The 25,212-nt window shown below is 41.7% G+C and overlaps 1 protein-coding gene across 30 annotated transcripts in view; it reads left to right on the top strand.

Annotated features, from left to right (window-relative positions):
* The first annotated feature begins 7,308 nt into the window (after window positions 1–7,308).
* Window positions 7,309–25,212, top strand: part of LOC308485761 (uncharacterized protein) — a 105,810-nt gene continuing 87,906 nt past the window's right edge. For 3 of the 30 annotated variants that reach the window (XM_081021816.1, XM_081021817.1, XM_081021820.1), the window contains exon 1: window positions 7,324–7,880. In XM_081021816.1, the coding sequence (XP_080877942.1) occupies window positions 7,660–7,880 (221 nt within the window). In that variant the 5' untranslated portion in view covers window positions 7,324–7,659. Of the gene's footprint in view, window positions 7,881–9,053; window positions 9,631–14,532; window positions 14,650–20,865; window positions 20,955–24,418; window positions 24,583–25,212 lie in introns of those variants that run through there. The other 27 variants (XM_081021821.1, XM_081021809.1, XM_081021819.1 and 24 more) reach the window with 24 other exon arrangements.

Raw genomic sequence — 25,212 nt, 5'->3', positions numbered from 1 at the left:
CCCTATAGTGACTGCATGTTGTTTTCTCTGCTTGCAGTGTATTCTGCTATCCCATTTGTCAGCAGTTGTTTGTGTATTAAGTAGACATGAGTTGCATGAAATGATGTCTGTATAATTTGCAAAAAGAGCAAAATATTAACCCAAAAGCTGCCTGACCCACTGGACTGGAAATTCAGTACTTGGCATGTGCTCCTAAAAGCCCAACCCCAAACAAATTTACTCAAAAGCACCAAGTTTAGTGGGACATGCTTCTCATAAGCTGAAATGAATAGTTTGGATTCTAAGGGTGTGTCTACTCAAATGAGTTTGCAGATGATCAGTATTTTGCAGGTCAACGCTTGCAGTTCAGGGGAGCAATCCCTGTTTTGATCAGTGCTGGTCCACACAAAGAAGCCAGATTGAGATATAACACAAAACCAACAACTTGCCATAACAGACTGGTAGGTCAGTATCTGCAACAGCAAGCAGAGCAGCCATGATGGTTTCTGTGCTGCACTTCCCAGTATATCACTCCTGATGCTGGTCAGCAGTGACATCTGAAGTGCTCTTAGTGAAACAGATGGCATTGTTAATGAGGAACATTGGGCTATACATTGGACCATACTTCAAATCCTTGAAAACCTCTGTCTGGCTGAAGAGACAACAATGAGCTTGCAGAACTTCAATTAATATTTAAGAACTATACTGCAACAAAGAAACATGCTGTGTGGGATCAAGCAATCATTTTGTTTCCCTAACAATGTGCCTCTAGAACTCTATCAACATATCCCACTAGTTTGTATATAACTCACTATAAAACAACCCAAATATGAGAAACAATAAATGCAAATACATTTTAATCATGAAGATAAGCATATTGTGTTCAAACACAGCTGGAGAAATTATTCTGACATTTATTGCAAAAGATCTTGACACCTGGTGAGTGGTAATGAAGACGCTATGAATTTGAAGCTCGTTAGTCATTGTACTTAACTCTACTAATTTCCCCATTTTGAAGCAAAGCCAGAAAATGCAGCCATGCTCCTGTCATGCAGCTGTATAGTAGACTCTGTGTCTAATGCTAGCGCAGATGTTACATCCTGCTTAACCTCAAAATGGGTTTCTAGTCTAACTTATAACATGTGTATATAATATATTCTTTTCATGTTGAAGTAATGAAACATAACTATCTTATAAATTGTCTGTTTGGTTTTCCTTTGGTACTAACTGCACCAAAAGATTTTTAAATGGCAGACGTCTTTGCTATGAGAATCCATGGAGACAAAGAGGCAATAACTCAATGCTAAACAACTTTCTTTCCACGGAGTGGGTTCCAATTTCATTCCCTGTCGCCTCCTGTTATAGTATATCACCTAGCAAGGTGACCTCTTCCTGTGAACCTGGAGGGCCACTGTGAGTCATTGTCCCAGTTTGCTCAACTTCTTAAGCATGGTGACTTGGACAAAACATAGTTTCACTTTCCACAAAATGTGCCTTGTCATTATATATACACAACATCATGGTTTAAAGCAAACAACAGTTAAGCATGCCAGCTTCATAAACCCTGGTTTGAACTCTGATGAAAGTTTCTTTTAGAAACACAAGAATAGCTTGCTGGATGAGGCCAGTGGTCCACCTATTCCAGCATCCTGTTCTCACAGTTGCCAACCAAATGCTTATGGGAAACCTGGAAGCAAGACCCATGTTCAACAACCATCTCCCCTCCTGTAGTTTCTAGCAGCCGGTATTCAGAAGCTTATTGCCTCCAATAGCGAAGACAGTTTTAAACAATGACCTCTCATTTATACCTAATGCTGCTCCAGAATTCCTTGAAAGAAAAATTGAACTGAAAAGTTTTCTCCCAGCTGCATGGGAGGAGATGGGGTTAGGGAGTGCATAAAGTCAAAATTCAGTGGCTCATTCCTGCTTGTTTACATGGTACTGAACCATTGGTTGTGCATCATGTATGAATTTGGCCAGGGTGGACAGCACTGGTCTAGGTGTGCCACTGGCCTTTGAGCCCTTCCAGAAGGCCTTTTTATTATTGTGCATTCATGATGATTTGTGTTCAAGATGGCATAGGGCTGGTTATACACAACCCCACTTTCAATGCTCTTTGCGCCCGCAAATGTTTCAGGACAGATGTACTGCTTCGTTTCCTATCAGTGCACAGCCCATAGCTTCCTGCTTAAATCTTGTGACTTTTCATAGCACAAGAGTTCAGGTGAGTGGGTGTTGTCCCACTTTTGCTTATTTATTTATAAAAGCATTTCTTTATTGCCATATGAGGGGGGGAAATCAGGGCTGTGTACAATGGCAAAACATAAAACACCATCAAAACAATGCAAATGGTTGTGCTAAAGCTGGAGACTGCCCCTTCAAGATGGTAATAATGCCATATCATTGGGGAGGCACTGCAGAACAATCCATAATGCAGAATGATGCGTGAATGGTTCAGTATAAACCCTCCATTAATACACTATTATTGCATCAATGAAATGTTTCAGAATACACTGCAAAAAAAGAAAAAAGAAAAACTAGAACCCACACCAGTCTATAGGGAGTCCATTCTTTTGCTTCCGGTCCTTGCACTCTTTTCAACAAGGATGCCAAGGTAACAGGAGGAAGAGCTGAGCTGCTGCCATCATAAAGTGTGCTTGGGAGATGGTATCTCAAGAGTCCACAAGCAGCTGGGCTGATATGTGCAGGTCCCTGAAATATTTAGGGCATTTCTACATGGTGACCATGTCTAACAGGAACAAAAACCACAAAGAGCATATATAACTGTACAAATATTGGATTGAATGAGGAATGATCCGCTGCAATCACTTAAAATTCTGGTTCAGTGCATTTCTTGCATGGTCTATTCAGGATAATGCCACCGTTCCTCCTAACCCTACCTGCTTTTGAAGACCGGAGTGAGAATGAAGACAGCTGAAACAATAGTAGCCACATCAATGACTGGCACCGGTGCAAGCAGCATATGCAACCCTGCCCTGCCCTTCTCCTCTGATGCTTAGCATAGCCTGAGGCTTATAGTGAGTGAGCCACTATGTATTTCCTGAATGGCATCAGCTACAAACACAAGTTCCTTAATGAAAAGCAAAGTTACGAAAAACAAAATAAAATGCAGAATTGGAGTGAAGGCCTTTGATCAGGCTTATTTTTCATTTCTCTAGTGTAGGGATGGGGAACCTGTGATCCTCCACATATTGCTGGCCTATAACTCCCATGCTGGCCATGCTGGTCGAGGCTGATGGCAGCTGGAGTCTCAACAACATCTAGAAGACCACAAGTTCAACACTTGAGAAACGCAGAAGCAATGGAAAATAAGCCTCTTCAAATGCTTGAACTCCAACTTTAGTGGCTAGAAACACAAGCAATGAAAAACAAGTCTCATCCAAGGCTAGCAGTAAAAAATAGAGCCTGTCATGTTGTCTTTTGCATGTGGACCAGCTATAATATACAGTAAAGCTTAGGCAATGAATATCCATAGGATAGTTTATAATACACTATCTTATTTTAGGACACCAGACATTTGCATAATGTTCTGATCAGTATTTATTTGTGCTTTTTGTTTTTAAAACCCACCAGATGTAGCTTGAAATACTTTTTTCTGAGCTAAGGGAAAATAGAAATGTGGAAGGCATCTTGAACTAGGTCACTAGCTGTTTGTTTACTAGTGAGGTGGGTACTGTTAAAAGGTGCCAATGCAAATCCAAATTCACAAGGAAAGTATTCATTGCTTCATATTATCTAAATTCCTGGAACTGCACACTGCCAAATAGCTAGGTCTAGACAGAGAAATCCACGTACACACTAAGACTGGCCAGTCTGGATATAAGCAGAATTTGATCTGACCAAGGAAGTACGTATGCAAGAAAATAAGGGCATTTAGACATCTGAAATGAATTGGCACCAGAAAGTTGTACCAACGCAATCGAGATAGGAAATGAAAAGACTGCGCTTTCAACAACACCATTTCCCCACTAGCAGATATACACTCATATTTGCTGTGTGGCAAGACTCTTCCTCATGGTGAGATAGATCCTTTGCCAGTGCAGCAAGCATCTGAAAATGGGGACCATGGGACAGGGCCAAGTGTACGAGCCTTTCTTTTTTGGCTGGGTGACAACTGGGGAGCAGAGAGAGGCAGAAAGACTTAGAATGTAACTCTGTGTACCTTTATTAGGGTTTAGAAAGCTGGGGCTTGGTTAATGCTTAGAAATAAATGTGAGAGCGCTGGGCTGCACCCAGTTATGTTCTACTCAGAGTAGAGTGACTGAAATTAATGGATCCAAGTTAGTCATGTCTGTAAGTTTTAATGGGTCTGTTAGCATGACACAACTCACAGTTTGGCATTAATAACAACAGGTGGTTGAAATTAATGGACCTAACTTAGTCATGTTCATTAATTCCAGTGGGTCTACTATGAGTAAAGCCTAGTTGACTATCACCCAATAAGGTTATTGCTTACTAGCCAATCAGGCCGTTCACATACACAAGGCAATAATAACTGCAAAACAGGAACATACGGAATGCATTAAGTCATGTTAAAATGTGATTAAAAATTATATCATTACAAATAGTTGGCATGTATTAGCATATATTATCATCCAAGATGGTAAGCATCTTCTCCTTTCCTAAAGCCAGTTTTACAAATTTCAGTGTCCTAGATGTCAGGTGGTGATCTGTTCTGGAAAATAGGAATAGAATTTTGCTTAAACAGAGAGTTATTACTAATCCTAACAATAAGGGGTTCAAAGCAACAGATCCAAATACGAAGTGCATTCTAATAAAAAGTGTATCAGAACCTCTACTTTGGGGCAGGACAACGTTTAGCCACCCCATACTGAGCAGTTTAATGTCCCATAACCTCCATCAACTGTAAAGAATTCAATTTGTATTTGTTCAAAAATAGGGATGGGTGAATATGTCAATTTTGGTTCTTCTCTGTTTCTCATTTTATTTATCCTAAGTTCGGCTCTCCACATTTCCACACCAGTTTCCAATTTTCTTTTTTAAAGTCCCCATGAAACTTCAACCAGATCTCCGGATGCTTGCAAAATACTCAGCTTCCTATCTTTTTCTTAACTTTTAAAAATGTCATCTGTTTCCTCCTTAGTATTCCTTTTCAGTGATGCATTTCCTCTTCCCTGGTACTTCTAGATTTTTGTTTAGAGGCTGGCTTTATTCTTAATGATCACTAGGTGGAGACATATGTCTGCACACAAACGTATTGCAAGCGAAACCTACTGTCATTTCTTCTTTTGATAAACTTGTTGAATATATTAAGGCAGATTTACTAAGAGTGTGCACTGGATACAATATCCATCTCGTATTTGTGTCTATAGCATTGGGAAGCAAACTGATCTGTTTTGGATCCACTCTGTGTCTTCCCCATTTCCCATTCCTAAAACAGATCTGCTAGATTGAATGCTCTGTCTCTTCCCTATTGACTATAATAGTGAATCTAAAAAAATGTATCTAACCTTTTTCCTTTGCACAGAAGTGTATGGAATTTGCAGGTGCCCCTAAGTCTGCCAAAACTGCAGGAAGATCCACCCAGGAGTTTTCACACAGGGAACCTTTTAGGTCTCTCTCTGTGTGTGCTTTAAGAAAACTACATATAACTTTTAAATTTTATCTCAGAATTGGATGCAATTTGCAGGCATGTTTGCCCCTTCTGAATGGACGAAATCTGCCAGCTTTAAGAATGATAAGTGCTGTAGTTCCTCTTTACTCTTTACAGGAAGAGCGTTAGATCACTTAACTTTCCTCACTAGTGTTTTGCTGGCAATCAGTCTGAAACTGGTGAAATGAGAGAGGAACCCCATGGTAAATGAGTAATAATTAACTGGGAGCTAACTTAAGGGACAAACAAGTTTACGTGGTGGGGAAAGTACCAGGCCTAGAGAGCAAACCTTTCTCTCTATTTATTCATAGTGGTCCACTGTCACGCTGTGATGAGATTCTGAGCCACTAGAGGGAATAAGAGGCACGTGGACCGAGCCAAGAACTGGAAGCTGGTCCTTGCAGAAATCAACTCCAGAGCCTCAATAGGTCACCCTCGGAGGAAGAGGAGGGCAGGACAGGACAGGAAAGTGTCACCATGACATGCTGGTGGGGCTCACCTCTCTCTCTCAATGGCACCGAGGGAGACAGATGAGGGGAGGAGAGAGAGAGAGAAAGAAATCAAAATCAGGATGGGGGAGAGAGGAGATATTTTTTCCTTTTGATGGGAAGCTGATCGTGGGGAGATGCTTGTCTGGAGTGGCTGGGTGCAGAAGATATTGTGACCCTTTTGTAGGTTTGGAAGCTGAGGAAGAAAGAACACACTGTGGTCCTGTGGAAGGAAACAGAGGCATTGGGAGGGAATATGCCGTGGTCCTGGAGAAGGAAACAGAAGAGAGAAACTGATGCAGGGAGATGGGGGTTGGTGACTGGAGTAAGCTGGGGGGTGGGGGTGGGAACAGGGCATGAAATTTCAAACCAGCAAACTGGGAGAAAAAAAGAAATGGAAGTGTGTAATAAGCAACAAATAAGCAAACATGTGCAGCAGGAGAAGATGGGTGGGAACGGCTGGAAGAGAAGTCTGCACAAACCTAATGAAAAATAAATTGAATATAAGAATAATCAAAGCAGATATTGTTTGTTGGAAAACCAAAAAAGATTAGAATAATAATTTTAAAAATCATACAAAAAAGCCCTAGAACTGAACTGAGGGAGATGGAAAGTGGAACGGCCCTATAATGAGCTCTACTAAAAACCTGCAAACTTCTCTATTCAAATCAGTGTAGCTGGAGTGCCCTGGAAAATAATCTACTGTGATCAAAACCTAGATCTGTCCATCAAAATGAATGATCCACCCCCCTCCACCTGCTAACCTCTCAAGCTCAGGGCATTTCCCTACTCAGATTGGTTTTACCTTTGCAAATGAAATGAAGTGGTTGGTTTATTTTAAATGCTGAAATGCAGCTTGGGGGGGGGGCACTTGAGTCCACAGAGCAGCTCAGGATTTTGAGAATCTCTGATCCAACTCAGAGATTGGATCTCTGTTCTTATTGACAGTGCAATTCAGCTTTAATATGTGTAAACCTCACCTGAACCATCCTTATTTGTCTCATAATTCGGGCTGCAAACAGAGTTGATGCACATGTCTAATATCTTAGAGTGCTCAGGACCACACAAACCAAAGCTGACCTTGAAACTGTATGGCACATGTTTATTTATTACACCCGAAAGGTCAGTGTTGTCCTCTCACCACCGGCTACCCATGGCTCACTCTAGGACAATCTGTTAAGATGGAGAGCACCTATCAGATGCAATCAATTCAAAACTATTTACAAAATTTACTTAATATTTGGCAGTATTATTTACAGTGTATATGCATGGAATGTTTCTGGGGGCAGGGTATATGAGGGTTGTTTGTTATATGTATTTTTAGAAACTGAAAAAGAAAGTTAAGAAGTGTGTGGGGGGGGAGTAATTCACCACAGTCATCAGTGAAATAACACATTTCTTTGCAGGGGTTAATTTAATCCAGTTCATTTACATTTATGAATATTCAGGACTGCTTGTGTAACTATCTTGGGAAATATTTACATCCCATTCAGCAAGGGCAGAGGACAGGGCAGTCACAGACTTCCTGTGCCCTCTCTAAATGTTCATTCGTCACCAATGTTCTCTTCTAGTTACCGTTTTTCTTCTGAACATTCATACTCTGCATCCCTCAGAACAGAATGCAGCCTGCTTACCATCACGGCCAGATACAAGTGCTTTGAAATGTTAGGCCAATCAATCATCCTGAGAGGCTTTTTATCCCAGCTATTCATTTATGGCATTGCATTCACATCTGCAAAAGGATGGGCCACGAACGTAGCACGTTGCGAGAAGAACAGGTGGGTGTGCTAGCAATGAAAGACAATTTAGACTTCATTATTTGGTTAGCAGGCAAGCACAAGACACTTCTCAGATAATATTTAGGTGTAGAGGTAATGAAAATTAATGGGACTAGAAATAGGTCACATCCTTCAGCCGATGCATTCACTCACATCATGCTTAACTGTCACCGGTTCATTCGCAGGGCCCTTTATTTTGGGGAAGAGACGTGGATGTCTTGCCTTGAAGTTATTGGCATTGCTGTCTTCTAAATTCAGGGCTTGCTAATGTGGGAGCTTCTGGGGGCCTGTGTTCCCACCAGTACTTTCTGTGGCGACTGCGAAAGGTCTAATTAAATCCCCCCTAGAAGTTCACACTGCACGAGAGACTGTTTGCTATTCCTGTTACTGTTTGCAATGGGTTGGCCTCCTCTACATGCCGTCACAGCGGCCATTTTGTGAATGGCACCCACGGCACCTTTTCCAATTTCCAAATGTGCTCCCTGACTCCCCAAAAATCTGGCATCTGCCTTGCCTTAAGCATCTGGTTGGCCCCTGTGAGAACAGGATGCTGAACTAGAGGGGCCTTTGTTAAAATCCAGCAGGGCTCTTATGTTCTTCACCCCTTAAACTCAGACGCCTGCTTGGCAAACGCCACATTGGGGGCAGAGAATTCTATGGAGAACCTGCAGCCCCTTTCTTTTCTTTTTTGGCTGTTATAAAACCCGGTGCATCTTAATGTCCTTTAGCATCTGCCCCTTCCTCAATAATAGAGCACTGCAGTGTGGCATAGCGGTTGGAGTGTTGGACTAAGATGAGGGAAAGCAGGATTCAAATTCCCACTCAGCTCCGAAGCTCATGGGCCAAGACCTGAGGTCAGCCAGTCATTTTCTCAGCCTAAGTTACCTCACAGGGTTTTTTCTTCTTTTTTTGTGAGGATAAAGTGGGGATGAAGAGGACCATGTACAGTGGTACCTCGGGTTAAGTACTTAATTCGTTCTGGAGGTCTGTACTTAACCTGAAACTGTTCTTAACCTGAAGCACCACTTTAGCTAATGGGGCCTCCCACTGCTGCCACATGATTTCTGTTCTCATCCTGAAGCAAAGTTCTTAGCCCGAGGTACTATTTCTGGGTTAGCGGAGTCTGTAACCTGAAGCGTATGTAACCTGAAGTGTATGTAACCTGAGGTATCACTGTATTGCCACCTTGAGCTCACTGGAAGAAAGATGGGATATAAATGTGGTAAACTGCTTTTTGGGGAACCGCTCTGAGGAGTTTGTTTTTGTTTTTCCAACAATCCAGCGGTGTATATTTTTTTATTAATAATAAATAAATGTCATAGATAAGAGTAAACTTCCACCCAGCTCGATGATGTCATCAGGAAGGGACAGCTCTGTTTGCAGTTGGTTGCAGAAATCTGTCCCACTTCTGTCAAAGCGGCCGATAAACCTGCTGCTAGCTCAACAGAACTAGGTTCTGCAAGTTAAAAGCAAGCCCCCAAAGGTCTCAAATCCCTCAGGTGCTCAAAAAATGCCAGGAGGAGTACAGCAAGGGGAGCCAGAGGACAGTTTGAAGAAGGCGCTGTAAAAGAAACATGGAATGGAGAGAACGAACTGCGACATCGCAGTCATGCTTCCTTCCCCAGGCCACATTGGAAACAGTCAAGTCTGCACCAGCAGCGCAGTTTGATTCCCAGCCACCTGAAATGTGGATTAGGCCTTTCGACAGCTGGAGAATCCTCCATTTTACATGCAAAACCAGAATTGCCATGTGAGTACAGGAATCTATTCCGCGAGGGGGGCTCTGGCTGATTAAATATCTTGTGAATAACACAAAGCTCAGTATACTCTAAAGTGGTCAAAGCCTTCACAGACTGTTTTGTGATTTATGAAGGGGTTTAGCGGAACCTCTGCCATGAATGTTGCTTGGGACCTGTCAGTGGTACAGCTAGATAATTGTAGACCCTGGATTTAATTGTATGCTCTGTGTGTGTGTTTGTGTGCGTTAGATGGCAATGTGCATTAAGCAACTTTTATCTTCTTTCCCCACCTTCCTTTACAACTGCTTCTATATTCTTGGGAAGGTAGAGAAAAACAAAACAAATTTGCCTAACTCTGCTTTATATATCTACTCAGTTTTGCATTTTGATTGATTAAGTGTATTTATATGCCACTTTTTGCACCATGAACATCAAAATACAGAAGCAATGGAAAATACAAATATACAGAATACAGAACATGTCAGTAAATCCAGAAATGACAAAAACCTATAGTTTGGCCAGTGCAGAATAAATAGTTTGGCCAGTGCAGAATAAATGTAATATTACAAACAACAGCAGCAACAACAACCCAGGCTTAAGAAAATAAATGAAAAACCAAACAAATTTTAAACTCACTTAAATCTTAGCACTATTACGAACACACTAAATTAAGTTTGCTTCTGCTTCCCAGATGCTGAACATATTGGGGAAAAGCACCAGTTATTGTAGAAAAGGATAATATATATTTAAAGTAAAAATAATAAAATTAGCATCTATAAAAATGTGCATTCCTGGCCAGCTACTGCTGACTATTATTTTTTGTTTTTGTTTTTTTAAAAAAACAATAATGGAGTGGAAAAGAATGTTGCAGCTGCCAGAGTCAGCCCCTTTGGGCCAGCCTGGCATTCCCATGCAAGCCTAAGTGCTGACTCTGGGTCTGTGGGTTGGATTACTGTAACACTTGCTGTGTGGGGCTTCCCTTGAGGTTGATCTGGAAGCTGGTGCAGAATGCTACAGTGAGGTTACTCAGCGGAGTCTCCAGTTGCATACATATTACACGACTCCTAAACGGGCTGCAGTGGCTGCCAGTAAGCTATGAGGCCGATGCCAAGGTTTTTGGTTTTAGCCTATAAAAACACTGGATGATTTTACTTCTGAGCTAATATGCATTGGAGATTCAAACTGCCAGTTTACTTGGGATTGCCATCTAGAATTCTGTTAAGCATTCCTTCATGGGGAATAATATATGTACCTGGCCAGTTCCATTGGCCAGTTTCATCAGCTGGGGCTGATGAGAGTTGGCAGTCTGATAACAGTTTGAGGACCACAGGATTTCCATTTGCTGCTGTAGTTAAGTGGATTTTCCAATGTTGCACTACCATTTTGTCTTCTTTCTTTAATCAATGTTTTTAATTTCTGAATGGTTTTATACTGGAACCTTCTATTGCTACCTATTTTTTTCCAGTCCTCTATGTGCTTACTCAGAACACGGCCCTTTGAATATAGTTATATTGGGCTGTGTCTGATAAGTAGTTTGTAGTTTGTTATTGTTGCAAACCGATTTGGAAAAGTGGCATGCTAATACTTTAAAATTAAAATAATACACTTTCAAATGAACAAAAAGGGGTGGCAAAAAAGATTGTTAATAAAGATCTGACTAAAGATGGATGCTACAGTCTCCGATTAAAAGGACTGGATCATATTACACATTTCGCAGAACCAGGAGGATTAGTTTGTAATGCAGTAGGAACTTGAGTGTTGGCTCTTGAATAGGACAGAGTAAGTCAGAGTCCTTAGAAATCCATATTCCAAGGAAATGGTGTTGTAGTCACTCTTGAATGTCCAAGGGATTTTGCTTGCTGACACCAAGTTGATGTTTGTCCAGCACTAGAATTACAAATGTCTCCTGTTTTATTTTAAGGGACATTCCCTTTTCTACACATTTTCACATCTGTACTGCTCTCTTTTTCCAGTGCAGGAACTTCATATTTTATGAAATTAACCCATACTTCAGAAAACTAAAACTTCTACAGCTCCAGCATCATTTCCTCCCCTTTCTTCCTCTTTGGTCTTACTGTTAAGGTTGCTTTGGCAATTATAGCTCTCCATTACAAGGCCAATCCTTTGTCAAAGGTGACTGTGGCTAACTTGGAATGGGTTTGCTTTCCAAAGTTGTCTCCATAGGTAAAAGCAGCCCTGGGTCTGCACTGTATGTAGCCAACTTGGAACTGAAATGCTTTAGTTTTCCAGATCCATATCTTCCGAAGGGAAGGGCTCTTTGCATGTACTTGAAGGCACTTTGTTCATTTAAAAAGCAAAACAAGCGTCGTTTCCCTTCAGAGGGGAAAGGTATTCTGTACACTCTCAGATGCACTCTGCTCTTAGTGAAAATTAAAATCAAATGTAAGGTGATTTGCTATAGGACAGCAAGGAAAGACTTTTGCCCACCCCCCACTTTCTGTAGAAATGTGTTGGCGCAACCTGCTGCTAACACTTCTTTCCCCTGCCAGTTCTTAAAAGCAGACCAGAGAAAGAGTGTAAATAGTTTCCCTACAATCTCTAGTTTGATAAATGAGTGTTTCAGCTCATATCTGCAGTTCTCTGGCTTCCTTCCTGAGTCAGTGTCCCTTGGCTGAGCTGTAAGCGTGCTCAGAGGAAATGCCCCTCTCGACACTTGGGGAAGCTTCACACATAAAGTCCCCTCACCCCCATGCCAGGGGAAAATACTGTCCGCTATCATGTGTGAAAATTGCGTGACTCTGTTTTGCCATGTGAACACACATGTTCCAGAAGATTAAACGTGCTTAGTTGCAGTAAAATGGATTCTTACTCAGACAATTTTCACACACAGAAGTCTACCGAGATATAAGGAAGATTTCTTTTCCTCCACTGAGGCTGTGATCCCAAGCATGGTTACTATGTTAGTTGGAGCCTGTGTCCAGGAAAGCATGCAAAAACCTAATACTGCAATGCTAAACACACATGTAGGGAAGTAAGTCCCACTGAACAGGTAAATCCTATTATTTTAAATCATTTATGAATTACTTCCTAGGAGACATCCTAAAGCAATTTACATTAAAAATCAATTATATATAAGTCAATTACATATATCAAACAGTTAAAACTATTGCATATCTAAAAATCACTTTTAAAAGGAAAACAAAATCTCATTAAACCATTAAAAAAGACCAATGATAAATATGCATAGGATTGCTCTGCACAGATCTCTCTGTGTGGCAAAGTATGTCATAACTTAAGTACTGGCCTTTGTGGACTAACTATAAATTGTGAAGGAAAAAAATAGAATACCATGTTTATTCAGTTACCATGCTCATTGGGTGCTCATTAATGGCACAGCGTCTGCCTGGAGGGAGTTCTCGAGTGGTGCCATGCTCACAGGGCTCTGTCCTGGGCCCTGTCCTGTTCAACATTCTTATAAATGACTTAGACAAAGGTACAGAGAAGATGCTTATCAAATTTGCAGATGACACAAAGCCAGGAGGGGTAGGTAACACCATAGAACACAGAATCAAGATTTGAAATGCTATCAATTGACCAGAACACTGGGCCATAACTAACAAGATGAAATTCAGCAGAGGTACATGTAAAGCCTTCATTTAAGTACCAATATAGCAAAGGGCACAAGGATAGGATGAAGGAGACCTGGCTTGGCAGCAGCACACATTTTAAAAGGATCTAGTTGATCACAGGCTGAACATGAGCCGGCAGTGCGCTGCAAGTGCTAATAAGTGCAATCTTAAGATGTCTTAACCGAGTGTCCAGTTCACAGGAAATAATAGTTCAGATCAATTCTGCACTCGTCAGGCAGCATCTGGAGCACCTGCCCACCAAAATGTGGCACTCCAGGCTTCTCTGTCAGGCCCTTGAGACTTTCCCCCAGGCAACAAACCCTCCTGAGCCATACCTTTCACCAGCGCTGGTATGCTGTTGGGTGTTTTGGACTTGCTGCGATGTGTCCTTGAACTCTGATAATGTTTCTTGCTTGCCTGGATGAAGGATTGAGAGCTGGCTGTGAAGCCTACTGCACACATGTAAAAATTGCATTCATTGCCCTGACCACTTTTACCTTTGGCTTGGCCCACCACTGACATGAGGTCCTGAAAGCAAATGTGGCCAAAAAAAGGCTGCCCACCCCATCCTAGAAAAAATATGAAGCAGGTATGAGAACACTCATGCTGGTCCCCTCCATCACCTTCCCCATTGTCAGTGTAGACAATACTGAGCTAGATGGGTGAATGATCTGACCTGGTTTATGGCAGCTTCTTGTGTTCTCTCCACCAGCTGAAGGTAGACAGAAATAAGGATGTTCTTCAGGTGCAAATCAATGAGATTTGGTTCCAAGGTTAAATAGTAACTGGTATAATTTTTTTCTTGGAGCTCTAGTTCTGAGACTCAAAACAAGCTGCCATGTTGATAAGCCTTTGCTTTAGTTTGAAAATGACTGCTGCTGTATGTTTAAGGTTTCAGCAAGCCGTGCTGCTGTTCATTTCCCCTTAATTCAGGTTTTTATCTTGTTTTCAAGGTTTGGCAGAGAACTTGATAAAAGCTGCCATAATATTTAATCCAACACAAACAGTGATTTGCCTAAGACTGTTCAGACAATCATCTTGTTCAAATGATTGATCATTATGGCATATTTCTTTAGGAAAAGTTGCCTTGCGAAGGCTCCGTGAGGCTCTTTAGCTCTTTAGCTTTCTGTGTATATGCCTTGCTTTTGCTCAATCAACTGAAAATAGAAGGATGTCCACAGGGTTTTGTGGACATGGTTCCAGACAGAAATCACAGTGCCAGTAGCAGAGGGACATAGACCTCCTCCCACTCCCCCCTACTCAAGAACATCAGAAGTGATCTGCTGGATTAGGCCCATCTAATCCAGCTTCCTGTTCTCACAGTGGCCAACCAGATGCATGATGGGATGACCACAAGCAGGACACAAGCGCAACAACACTTTCCCCACTTGTGGTTTCCAGCAACTGGAATTCAGGGGCATACTCCCTCTGACAGTAGAGGTAAGACCATAGCCATCATAGCAATTTGGTAGGTGGCACTGTGGGTTAAACCACTGAGCCTAGGGCTTGCCGATCAGAAGGTCGGCGGTTCGAATCCCTTGTGATGGGGTGAGCTCCCATTGCTTGGTCCCTGCTCCTGCCAACCTAGCAGTTCGAAAGCACGTCAAAGTGCAAGTAGATAAATAGGTACCTCTCTGGCGGGAAGCTAAACGGTGTTTCCATGCGCTGCTCTGGTTCGCCAGAAGCGGCTTAGTCATGCTGGCCACAAGACCTGGAAGCTGTACGCTGGCTCCCTCGGCCAGTAAAGCGAGATGAGCGCCGCAACCCCAGAGTCGGCCTCGACTGGACATAATGGTCAGGGGTCCCTTTACCTTTACATTTTATCACCCATGAATGCTTTTACTTGGCCCCTCTGCTAGTGGTCTCAGAGGATGCTACTTGAGGAGACCCTAGGGTGGCCAGATGCAGAAGACGACAGGGTTCCTGTGCCCTTCACGAAGAGAAAATTTCAGAAGCTGTAGCTTTCGTAGTGAGCTGCACCTTCTTCTGAACATCTATGAAAGATGCTGGAACCACATCCCCTTTTGTATCTGGCCACCTGAAGAGAGTTCTACTTGGTTCCTCTGCTGCCTGCCTGCCACCAGTCCAACTGGGCCAGGAAGTACCCTTGGTTAATGGGGCTAGTACAAAAGATTGAAACTTCCCAAGTGGGAGTGGTGGCCTGCCATGTTCACCTAGTGCTGCCTTTGGTAATGTTTTAAGTGCCAGGCAATATCTGTTCTGTTCTTCCTTGCTTTTAATGGAATCTGATGGCTTTTATTATAATTGGCTCCCTTTTGGTTTATATGGATTTGTAGTTATTGGCTCATTATTACTGCTCACACAAACGCAACCACGCCCTGTTTTTAGTGTTTTATACCTTTTAATATTGTAAGATTTTGTTAGCTGCCCTGATTAATATATGAAAGGTGGCATATACATTCATTGAATCAGCTTATGTCCACCTCATTGTCTTAGACTATGACTCTCATCGGCCCCAGCCAGCATAGTTTTCCTCTACTGTCTTTTGCATTATTTTCTACATTTGTATATCACCCTTTCTCCCAGGTGACAAGTACACATGGGGAGTCAATGGAGCCTTTCATCCCCTTGCTACTCAGGTGCTGTCTAGGCTCACATTTGCTTAGCTTCAGGAATAGGTGTATACCTTTAAATAAGTCATTGCCTGAGGGGTATAAAACCTTTAAATAAGTCATTGCCTGAGGGGTATAAAAACAAAAATAAAAGGCATTAAGTGTTGCTTTAACTCCAGTCATCGTATTCTGTGAAATATAAGAAGAATTTTAAGGCGCTCCCAACAACACAATTCATTAAAACCCACTGTGTAAGATGTGGTTTTGAATGTTTCCTTGATTGTGTTAGTTTTATCTTTACTGTTCAGCTATTGTTTTAGTGTATTCTGTCTCCGATTAAGCCTTTCAATATCTTTACTAGTAGTGAAATTTCTTTCACTGTTTATTATTTCCGCCCCATCAACCCATCTGCTTATTTTAGCTACTTGTTCCTTCCTCTTTTCTGGCTTCTGCATGGAACTCACCAAGGTCAGAGATTTACATTTCAGCTTTGTTTGTACAGTATAAGAATGCAGGCAAGGGCTTTTAATTCATTTCTTCTTTATGGGTTTGCTGTAGCGTTTGAAGGCTTTGGGGGAAAGGACTGTTTCCTTCCTTGAGGTCTGTTTTGATGCAAGAGTGAGAGATACTTCCTTAAGTCAAGCATTTCACTAGACTGAACAATCAGTGTTTAATATGAATTGGAACATTAGTTTAATTAGCACTCGGCTAATTCAGTTCACTGTTCAGCATACCCCCAAAAGGCAATCACTGTTGCTGAGTCACAAACTTGAATACCTTCAACAGTGGTACTCCTCTGTCTCCATTATCCAGATGTTTCTAGCTGCCACCTTCCCAATTTTATTGTGCATTCTTTTTCATTGATGTGAAAACTTTTCATAGTCTGTTCCTCTTCTGCCCCAGCCATGCATTGTGTTAGTTGTTAGTGGTCATTATATTTAGAACTGCTTTAATTTTCCCTCTGTCAGTCTATCAGCAATGGCCGCTCACCCATCTCAGGTGGGCCATGGTTGCCGACCTTCATCCTATCTGCCATCCCCAGCAGCAGAAGCCCACGTGTTTGCCAGCCATTAGGGGAACCCCCTGCATGGCGGAAGTACCAAGCAGGATTCCTGCCAGAAGTAAGTGGGCCAATCAGGGGCCCTGCTGGAGGGGCAGTGCCTTGCCACCTGGCTGAGCATTGGCTGTGGGCCATGCCCAGGAAGGCCAGCAACTGATCAGGCCTTACTCTCTGTTATCATGTATTGTTCCTAGTTGTTCCTGGGAAGAATTTCTCTTCTTGCCCAAATGCTTCCCCTGGGGTTGTTGGCTGGCATGGCCTTGCATTTTCTGTCCATCTCATCCATCCTATCTCTTTCCCTTCAGTCTAGTTCAGCTTTCCTTTCACTTGCAACTGAGGATCCATCCACACTTCCATTCGTCCCGTGATGTCAAGTGATTTCAAGTCATGGGTTTGAGCTGTTTTTGTATTTTTCACCACTGTCCCTGGGAAAGCCCTCTGTTTACTGCTGAATTGGAAAAAAGTCAATCTGGCATTCTGTGGATTGATGTTTGTTCAGATAAGTAAGCATAAGTAAGCAATGGGTTTTCCCAGGGAAAGTGGTGGAACAAAAAAACCCCACAACACCCCTTGGATCTGTGACTTGAAATCACGGGACAAACCAAAGTGTCTTAAGTGTTTGATCTCCTGAATTTACTAGTTGTTGGATCTTCAAGTGGTGCTATCAATGAAGATTGATTTATAGGAAATGTATATTACATGGAGGGATACAGGACAGAATTGCAGCCTATTGTTTATTGAAAACGGAGCAGTGGTCCCAGTTTGGAGAACCAGGAAACTGCATTTTCTCTTATATTCATTGGATCTACTACTGAGTAGATGGTTAGAAACTGAATGGTTAGAAATTATTATAAAAAAAAGGAAATTGAATGAAAAGCAATTTAAATGGCTTAAATGACTGAGACTAGTCTAATGAGTTCCATGGGATTAAGTCATGGGATGTGTGTGTGTAATATTTAAGTCCTCTTCAAGCATTCTGAACAAATGCCTGGAGAAGATAGCAGGATCACACACACAAGCCCTGTCCCCAGTGTAACAGGAGACCATGTGTTGAGTATGAAGGTTTGAAGGGCACGTCTAACAATGTTCAGCCGAGTGCATTAGAGGTCCCCACGTGATCCAGAACATGACAGTATCAGAGTTCGCAATTGTGTGGAGACTTTTAAGCTCAGCTAAGCTATTGGGGTGGGACGTGGGTGGTGCTGTGGGTTAAACCACAGAGCCTAGGACTTGGTGATCAGAAGGTTGGCGGTTCGAATCCCCGTGACAGGGTGAGCTCCCGTTGCTCAGTCCCTGCTCCTGCCCACCTAGCAGTTCGAAAGCACGTCAAAGTGCAAGTAGATAAATAGGTACCGCTCTGGCGGGAAGGTAAACGGCGTTTCCGTGCGCTGCTCTGGTTCGCCAGAAGTGGCTTAGTCATGCTGGCCACATGACCCAGAAGCTGTACGCCGGCTCCCTCGACCAGTAGAGCGAGATGAGCACTGCAACCCCAGAGTCGGTCACAACTGGACCTAATGATCAGGGGTCCCTTTACCCAAGCTATTGGGGTATGCTCAATGTGAGATCTGGGTGGCATATGGGGGCAAACTGATACTCCCACCCCACCCAGTACACATTTTCTCCTCCATGAAATGCTTGAACACCTTAAGAAAATATCTGCATTTGGGGGAGGGGTGCCTTTGATTTGCATGTGTTTTTGTTGTTGTTTTGCTGAAATCCATTCTCTGTTTGGGGGCAAGTTGTGTCAAGCTAGATGTCAGGAGACTACTCTGTGCACTATGAATGGAGTCTATAGAGATTGCATGTTCAGTCTGGCATAGATTCTGACTCCTAGACAGACAGCCGATGTGGGCACACCCTTAGTGTATGGCTGAATAGCGGTAAGTGGGAGGAAGAAATTGATGTGCCAGTTATTCCTTTAGGAGGAAAAGAAACCTCCGCTCCCTCACAAAAGGGAGGAGGTGTTCTGGAATGTTATTTTATTTTAATATAATTGTTTAGCTAGGATAGAATATCGCTTTGTCATATAAATTCACTTCCACCCCTCTAATTGGTAGGTTGTCCAGAAAATCTTTCGGTTTGGGGAGGAGGGGCATGGAAGGGGAATAACAACAAGAGAAAAATAATAATCATTGTGTTGAACATTTTTTCAAGGATGCTGTTAAGAATAAATTATGGGCTGGAACAAAAACGAGAATATTTGCGAGGCTTCACCACCATAATCTCTTGAATATAAATCCATTTGGGCAAGGTTGAAGAGTGAAAACATCTCTTTGCTTTGGAACTTAGGCCAACTTGCTTCAATTAACAGAGCCTAAAGAAACCTCACCCATTACTCCTTTGTCCCCTATGACTTCCGTCTGAAATTCTTGTGCTCAGTACATTATTTCCAGAATTTTATGCAAAGGGAGTCACACTTTACGCTTTGTTTCTTGTGGTCTGTTTTTCTGTTCCCGTCATGGGATGACCTTTAAAGTAAGCGTACTTACTTTTGTTGGTGTACAATGTGGTGTGTTCGGCTGCTGATTTTGCATGAAGAAAAACTGACCGCAGGTCAGGAGCATAGTTTTACAATGACGTAAATAGCTCTTTGGTACTGAAAATGCCTTTAGAATGACGGAGAGGTGAGTCATTCTGCATCTTGGGCCATTTGTAATTGTTTTGAGTGGCTGCTGCTAGTTGCTCTCAGTTGGAAATACTGATCTACAGTGGCTGCTTCCATAGTAGGCATTTGGGAAGCCATTGTAACTTCTGCCCCATCCCTGAGCCCAGCAGGACTTTATAGAGTAGTAGGGCTGCTGCTATATCCACAGTTCTGCTGTGTATGGCATTCAGGTGGAGCCCTTCTCTCCAACCTGCTTTGGCTTTGAGATTGGACCTACACATTGACATACCAAGAACTGCTCTCGTTTAGCTAACTTCTGGATACGTCTTTGTTCTTCACAAGCAAGGATGCAAATGCCTAGTCTGCTGCAAGGTCTGTTGTAGGTGCATAGCTTCAAAACTCTTCAGATATGTATATACCGTACTGGAAGAGTTCATAATTTGATACATATTGTGGATAGTTTGTGCAGGACATTTTGTGTGTTTTAGGGGAGGCATGTCCCTGGATATGTTTAATTCTTTTAGCAGCCACAGCTGTTCAGAACTGAAAAAACAGGCATGCAACATCCTCAAAGCTAAAAGAGACCCCCCCTCCCCCACAACATGCAACAATTCTGGCGATCTTGTGTTTGCAAGGTCAACATTTCAGCGAAAAATATCTCTCAACTCAGCTATATAGTTGCAAATAAAACGTTTTGAGTGTGTTGTAAGGTGCATTATACAAATGTGACACTAGATGGTGATGGTGAGCTATGGCAAATTCAATATATTTTTTTCCAAACTGTTTTTTTAAAAAGCATTTTCACAACGTGTTTTAAATGTGTCTAGATTCCACCTCCATTGTTTTCCACAGAGATCAACCAGAAGTAGCCACAATTTCTGGCTCGTCTCCACCTTGAAATTTCTGGAGGAAATTTACCCCTTCAATATTCTACTTGTGCAATTAGTGGGGGGAAATGCATGTAAAGCATGGGGGAGGAAGGAGCAGTAAAAATCTTTTGGCCGTTCTGAGGGGCTTCCATGGCAATGAGTAAAGCCTGCATGCTCAGGTGGAAAGATTGTTTCATGACTGTAGGATTGTCACTGATCCTAAAAGCATCACACATGAGCAAAAGCCTAACAATAGAACTCCTAAAATTAGAACACACAAACAGTGACATTGAACAGGGTGACACTTCAGCTATTTTTGGTCTTTTGCATTTTGAAAGATAAGCAGACCTGGAGCTATTATGCCTTTGGAGTCTTATAACTAGCATAAGGCCTACCTGCTCTGTTTATTATACAGCTTTAGAACATGAATGTTTACTGGAATGGCTATTTATTTATTTGAACTTTGAGTTGGATGTCATGCAGATAATAAAATGAAAGCAATAGACAAGTAATTCACAAATTAATTCACCAGCAGTTTTTCTTTTACAGTGTTTTGGAGAATAAGAGAGCTTCCTGAAAGATGTTTGAAATACTTATTATTACATTTACCAGGCTGGTCCAAATGATTGAAAGAATAGGTACAGAATTGAATGTATTAACAAATGTTTTGATGATGAATCAATATTTGATATTGTTGACCCTGCTTTTTTAGAAACAAGACTTGCATTCTTCTTCTCTCTGCATGGTGGCTATTAATTTACAGCTGAACTATACACTTTTCTCAGATAGCTTTGTCTGCTTTTGTAGAAAACTTCAATAGACACAGCTTTAATTAAACTTGTAAAGACTGTTTAAAAAATATACGGTATCCAACGGAGAGTTTGTCATCAGAAACGAATAATAGTTGGTGTTTGTACAGTGAAGCTTTTTCTTCTTCGTCTTCCAGAAAGAGTACTGTGCATGTGCCTGTTTTAAAAATGCCTACCCTTATTTGTTGAGAAGCGGAAGGTCAGAGTTCAACAAATTTAATTGTCAAAGATTTAATACTCAGGTTTGAGAACAGTGAGAAATATAGGCAGAGGTCATAATTCAAAGTGCATGGCCCAGTCTCAATGTAAAATGAGATCAAGATGCAAGAGAGAGAGAGAAAATGGTACCACATTCTGGGCTTCTGTTTCTGGAAGGCAGTGATATAATATTGGCAATAAAAAAAGGAAAGTTAATTCACACCCCTCCTCCTAATCCAGCCATAGAAACTGGACAAACACAATTGACAACATAAGACTGATATGATAGATGGAGCACATAAATTAATAGGTGTTAGCAGAACAAGATGAGAATAAGCAGTGAAACCGAGGGAGAAGCAGATGAGGTAAACAACAGGGAACAGAAGGGGTGTGAGAAGGAGTTCTCTGAGGAATTAGCTGCATTTGTGGGCAACTATGGCTGGTAGTGATAGGCATTCATTTTTAAGACAGTTGCTAGAAGTGTGTTACAGGTCTTGTCAACTTTGGTGTACACACACACATATCCCTTTTGTCCCACCGTCATCTATGGTGAAGAAAGGTTTTAAAGCTGTTTTTGAAACGCTACAAAGTACTGTTAATCAAAGCTGACAGTGGGATGAGTCAGGGTTGCCATATTTTGAAGAGCAAAAGAGAGGACACATTTGCCAACTTCTACTTTTAACTGTGGATTGCTATGATGACTCTACCCATGAAAAAAAGGACGTGTCCTGGACAAAGAGGACATATGGCAACCGTAGATGAGTGCACATACTGCAGGCAACAATGCCTCTATCATACCATCTCTGACAAAGGCGATTATCTGTCTCTAGCTCAAGCTGCATGATAGTCAACAGAAGAGGGATACCTTAGGATAGGCACAGAGTTGTACAGAGAAGATTGGAAGTGGTTTTGATGCATATGTCTAGCAAGGCTTCTGAGTTATGTGCCTCCTTGACCAGTAGTAATAAGCTAGGGATACATGCAAGCCTTTTATATTCCTGGCATAGGGTTGTATCCAGTGGGGTCACTCAGCTGGTGTTAAGACTTCTGTCACCAAATAGGGAAGGGATTCCTCCTCCTTCCTCTCCCTGTTATCTGCTCCAGATGGCTGGGAGACCATTCTCCAGAGCAGATTTAGCAGGGCACAGTGAGGGGCTAAAAGGGGAGGAGAAATCACTGACAATTGCTTCCTTCTGCTGAGTGGCACAGTTGGTTCAACCCCTAGTTTTCTTGATCATGCACCATGCCTCTCTTTTCTTTTCAGCCAATTTAAACAGGAGACTTTTAGCTATGTCTTTTCAGCTACAGCGCTGTGCCCACTTGAGTAAGTCTCATTGGGTCAGTGGAACTTGCTTCTGAATAAACTTGCAAAGGATTTCATTGTGAGACATCCAAATAATTAGTATCCAAAAACAAGTTTGTTGAAACCCTTGATTGCTTCATGTACTGCTTGCGAAAAAATAAATAATTTAAAAAAAAGCTTTTGATGGGAAGTATCTGACATAGGGGATAAACTCAGGCAAGTAAATCTTCCTTGTGTAGAATAAAAATTGTCACTGTCCTTTTAATTTCACTATTGTAATCACATAGTGACATCAGCTTTGCTGAGGTGCCTGGAAAGCTAGATGAGAATCAATGGCAGCACCATCTATCAACATGAAGTCTAAATCAATGTAGTTTTGGAGCATGGTACTCATAGTTCCAAATAGCAATGTCACTGGCTGGAAGGGTTTGCGTGGGCATTTTTGCTTGTTCTTAAATAACTGTGTAGTGACATACTTGTTTCCATCTTATTTTTCCTGGCTAAGAACTAGTTCACATGTCTATTTCTGTGGTAGAAGGCACAACTCACCATGACTATGGTTCACAGAATCGTACAATTTGATTAATGTAACCTTTGGGGCTTTGGATGTGCTTCCAGAACGGCAGCTTCCCATGCTGAATAAATGCATAAATAAATAAATTCACATTGAGAAGAATTTCATATGCACTTTATTATATGGCATGGGAGGATGCCGTTCAAAGGAAAGTTGGAAGTCCCACTGGGTTCAGGCATGTCTAATGTAGCTTTCCGATTTGCTGACCACAGATTTCCCCCTCCCAACATCTACAGCAACAATAGGGCAAATCCCTCAGGGCTTTGGTTTTAAAAACTTAGTTCTATATAAGAGCTGTGTGGCCTACAATCAACATGTATAGAGCCATTCCTAAGACTAGGAAGTATGTATAGTGGAAGATGTCTCAGAATATAAGAAAAGTCAACTTCTTTTAGAAAAATTGGCTGGTTGTTTTGTGAATCTACGCCCGTGAAGCTTCTATTATCAGTTAAAGGAAAAGTGTTTTGGGTAGAACTGGCATCAAGTATGTTCTTGCAATATATATATATATATATATATATATATTCTTACACATTGTATTTTTTGAGATTTGTGCCAGAAATGCCTATCACAGGCTTTCTGAAATATTAAAATTAGATTGCCTTTGCATTAGGCACTCAAAGGCACCTCTGAGCACCTGTCACACAATTTCTGCCATATGTGAAAAGTTGTGGGTTTTTAAAATGGGATTTTATTTAATGTAAGAAGTCACATAAACAAAAAACAATAGCATATACGGAAATGAAATTGAGATAGTTGTTAATATTGGTAGTGCATAGACGAGAAATTGAAACTGCGAGGGATATCATGCAGTTTTTACATTTGAACTAAAGGATGATTTAATGAAAAGCCAATTCCAGCCTCACATCTGAAAATGTTCTAATTCCCAGTTTGTATCTTAGATTAAAAGGTCTTCATTCTTAATGGATATGTCAGAGCTTTACTCAAAGGAGAGAGATCTTGGCAGGTCATGACAATAATGTTATTATGCGTGCTGGAATATGAGACACACAGTTTGATGATATGCTGATGAAGGGTTCTAAGACATTCTTGGTAGTTAAACATAGCATGGGGTTGGAAGGAAAGAGTCCAGTTTATTAGAGTAATAACTTGCAATTGCCCCATGTTGGCACAGAAATGAGACTATCATACATTAATATATATTATCATCTTGGTCTTGTAATACTTTTCAATCAAAGAAACACTCTTTCATTTCAGCCTGGTTGATTCTAAAGATATTTTCTCCAGATGGTTGTTGGGCTTCAGCCCACATCAGTCTCAACCAGCATGGCCAGTGGTTGGGGACTGGTTCATTTTTGCAATCTGGAGAAGTGCAGATTTCACAGGATGTCTGTCTGTGTTTCAGTTGACATATTGTTCTGGTAAGTACAAATTAGGTAGGTTTGCCTTTTGCTCCTTGTTGGCAGTTGTACTCCAACGACATCTGGAGGGCCTCAAGTGCCTCACTCCTGTCATACAAGGTACATTTTCACACTAAGGGTTCACCCACACTTACCTTTTGCCCCACATTTATGAGACACAGGTCCATGCTTTAAAGCTCTGTGTCTGGTTGTTTTTATTTCTTTGCTCTTCCGCTTTCCCCAGGACACTCTGCTCTTTAATGCTGAATTGGAACGAATGGCAATTTCTGTGGATTGTCGTCAGCTCTGATTCAGTCGGTAGAGCATGAGGCTCTTAATCTCACGGTCGTGGGTTTGAGCCCCACATTAGGCAAAAGATTCCTGCATTGCAGGGAGTTGGACTAGATGACCCTTGTGGTCTCTTCCAACTCTATAAGATCTAGAAGTGGTAATGAGCGGGCTTTTGTGGGGAAAGTGTCAGGGCAACCCCCCCCCCAAAAAAAACCCAAGAAAAAACAACAACATTCTGATAGAGTGCTTTAAAGAGCAGACCTGTGCCTAGAAATGCAGAAAGAAAGAAAGAAAGAAAGAAAGAAAGAAAGAAAGAAAGAAAGAAAGAAAAAAGGCCTGGGTAAGTCCTGAGAATAGTAA

This window comes from Podarcis pityusensis (genome assembly GCF_964106645.2).
Source record: "Podarcis pityusensis genome assembly, chromosome: 9".
Taxonomy (NCBI): Eukaryota; Metazoa; Chordata; class Lepidosauria; order Squamata; family Lacertidae; genus Podarcis; species Podarcis pityusensis.
Note: the sequence above shows the minus strand (reverse complement) of the source record. Positions and strands in the feature narration are given on the sequence as shown.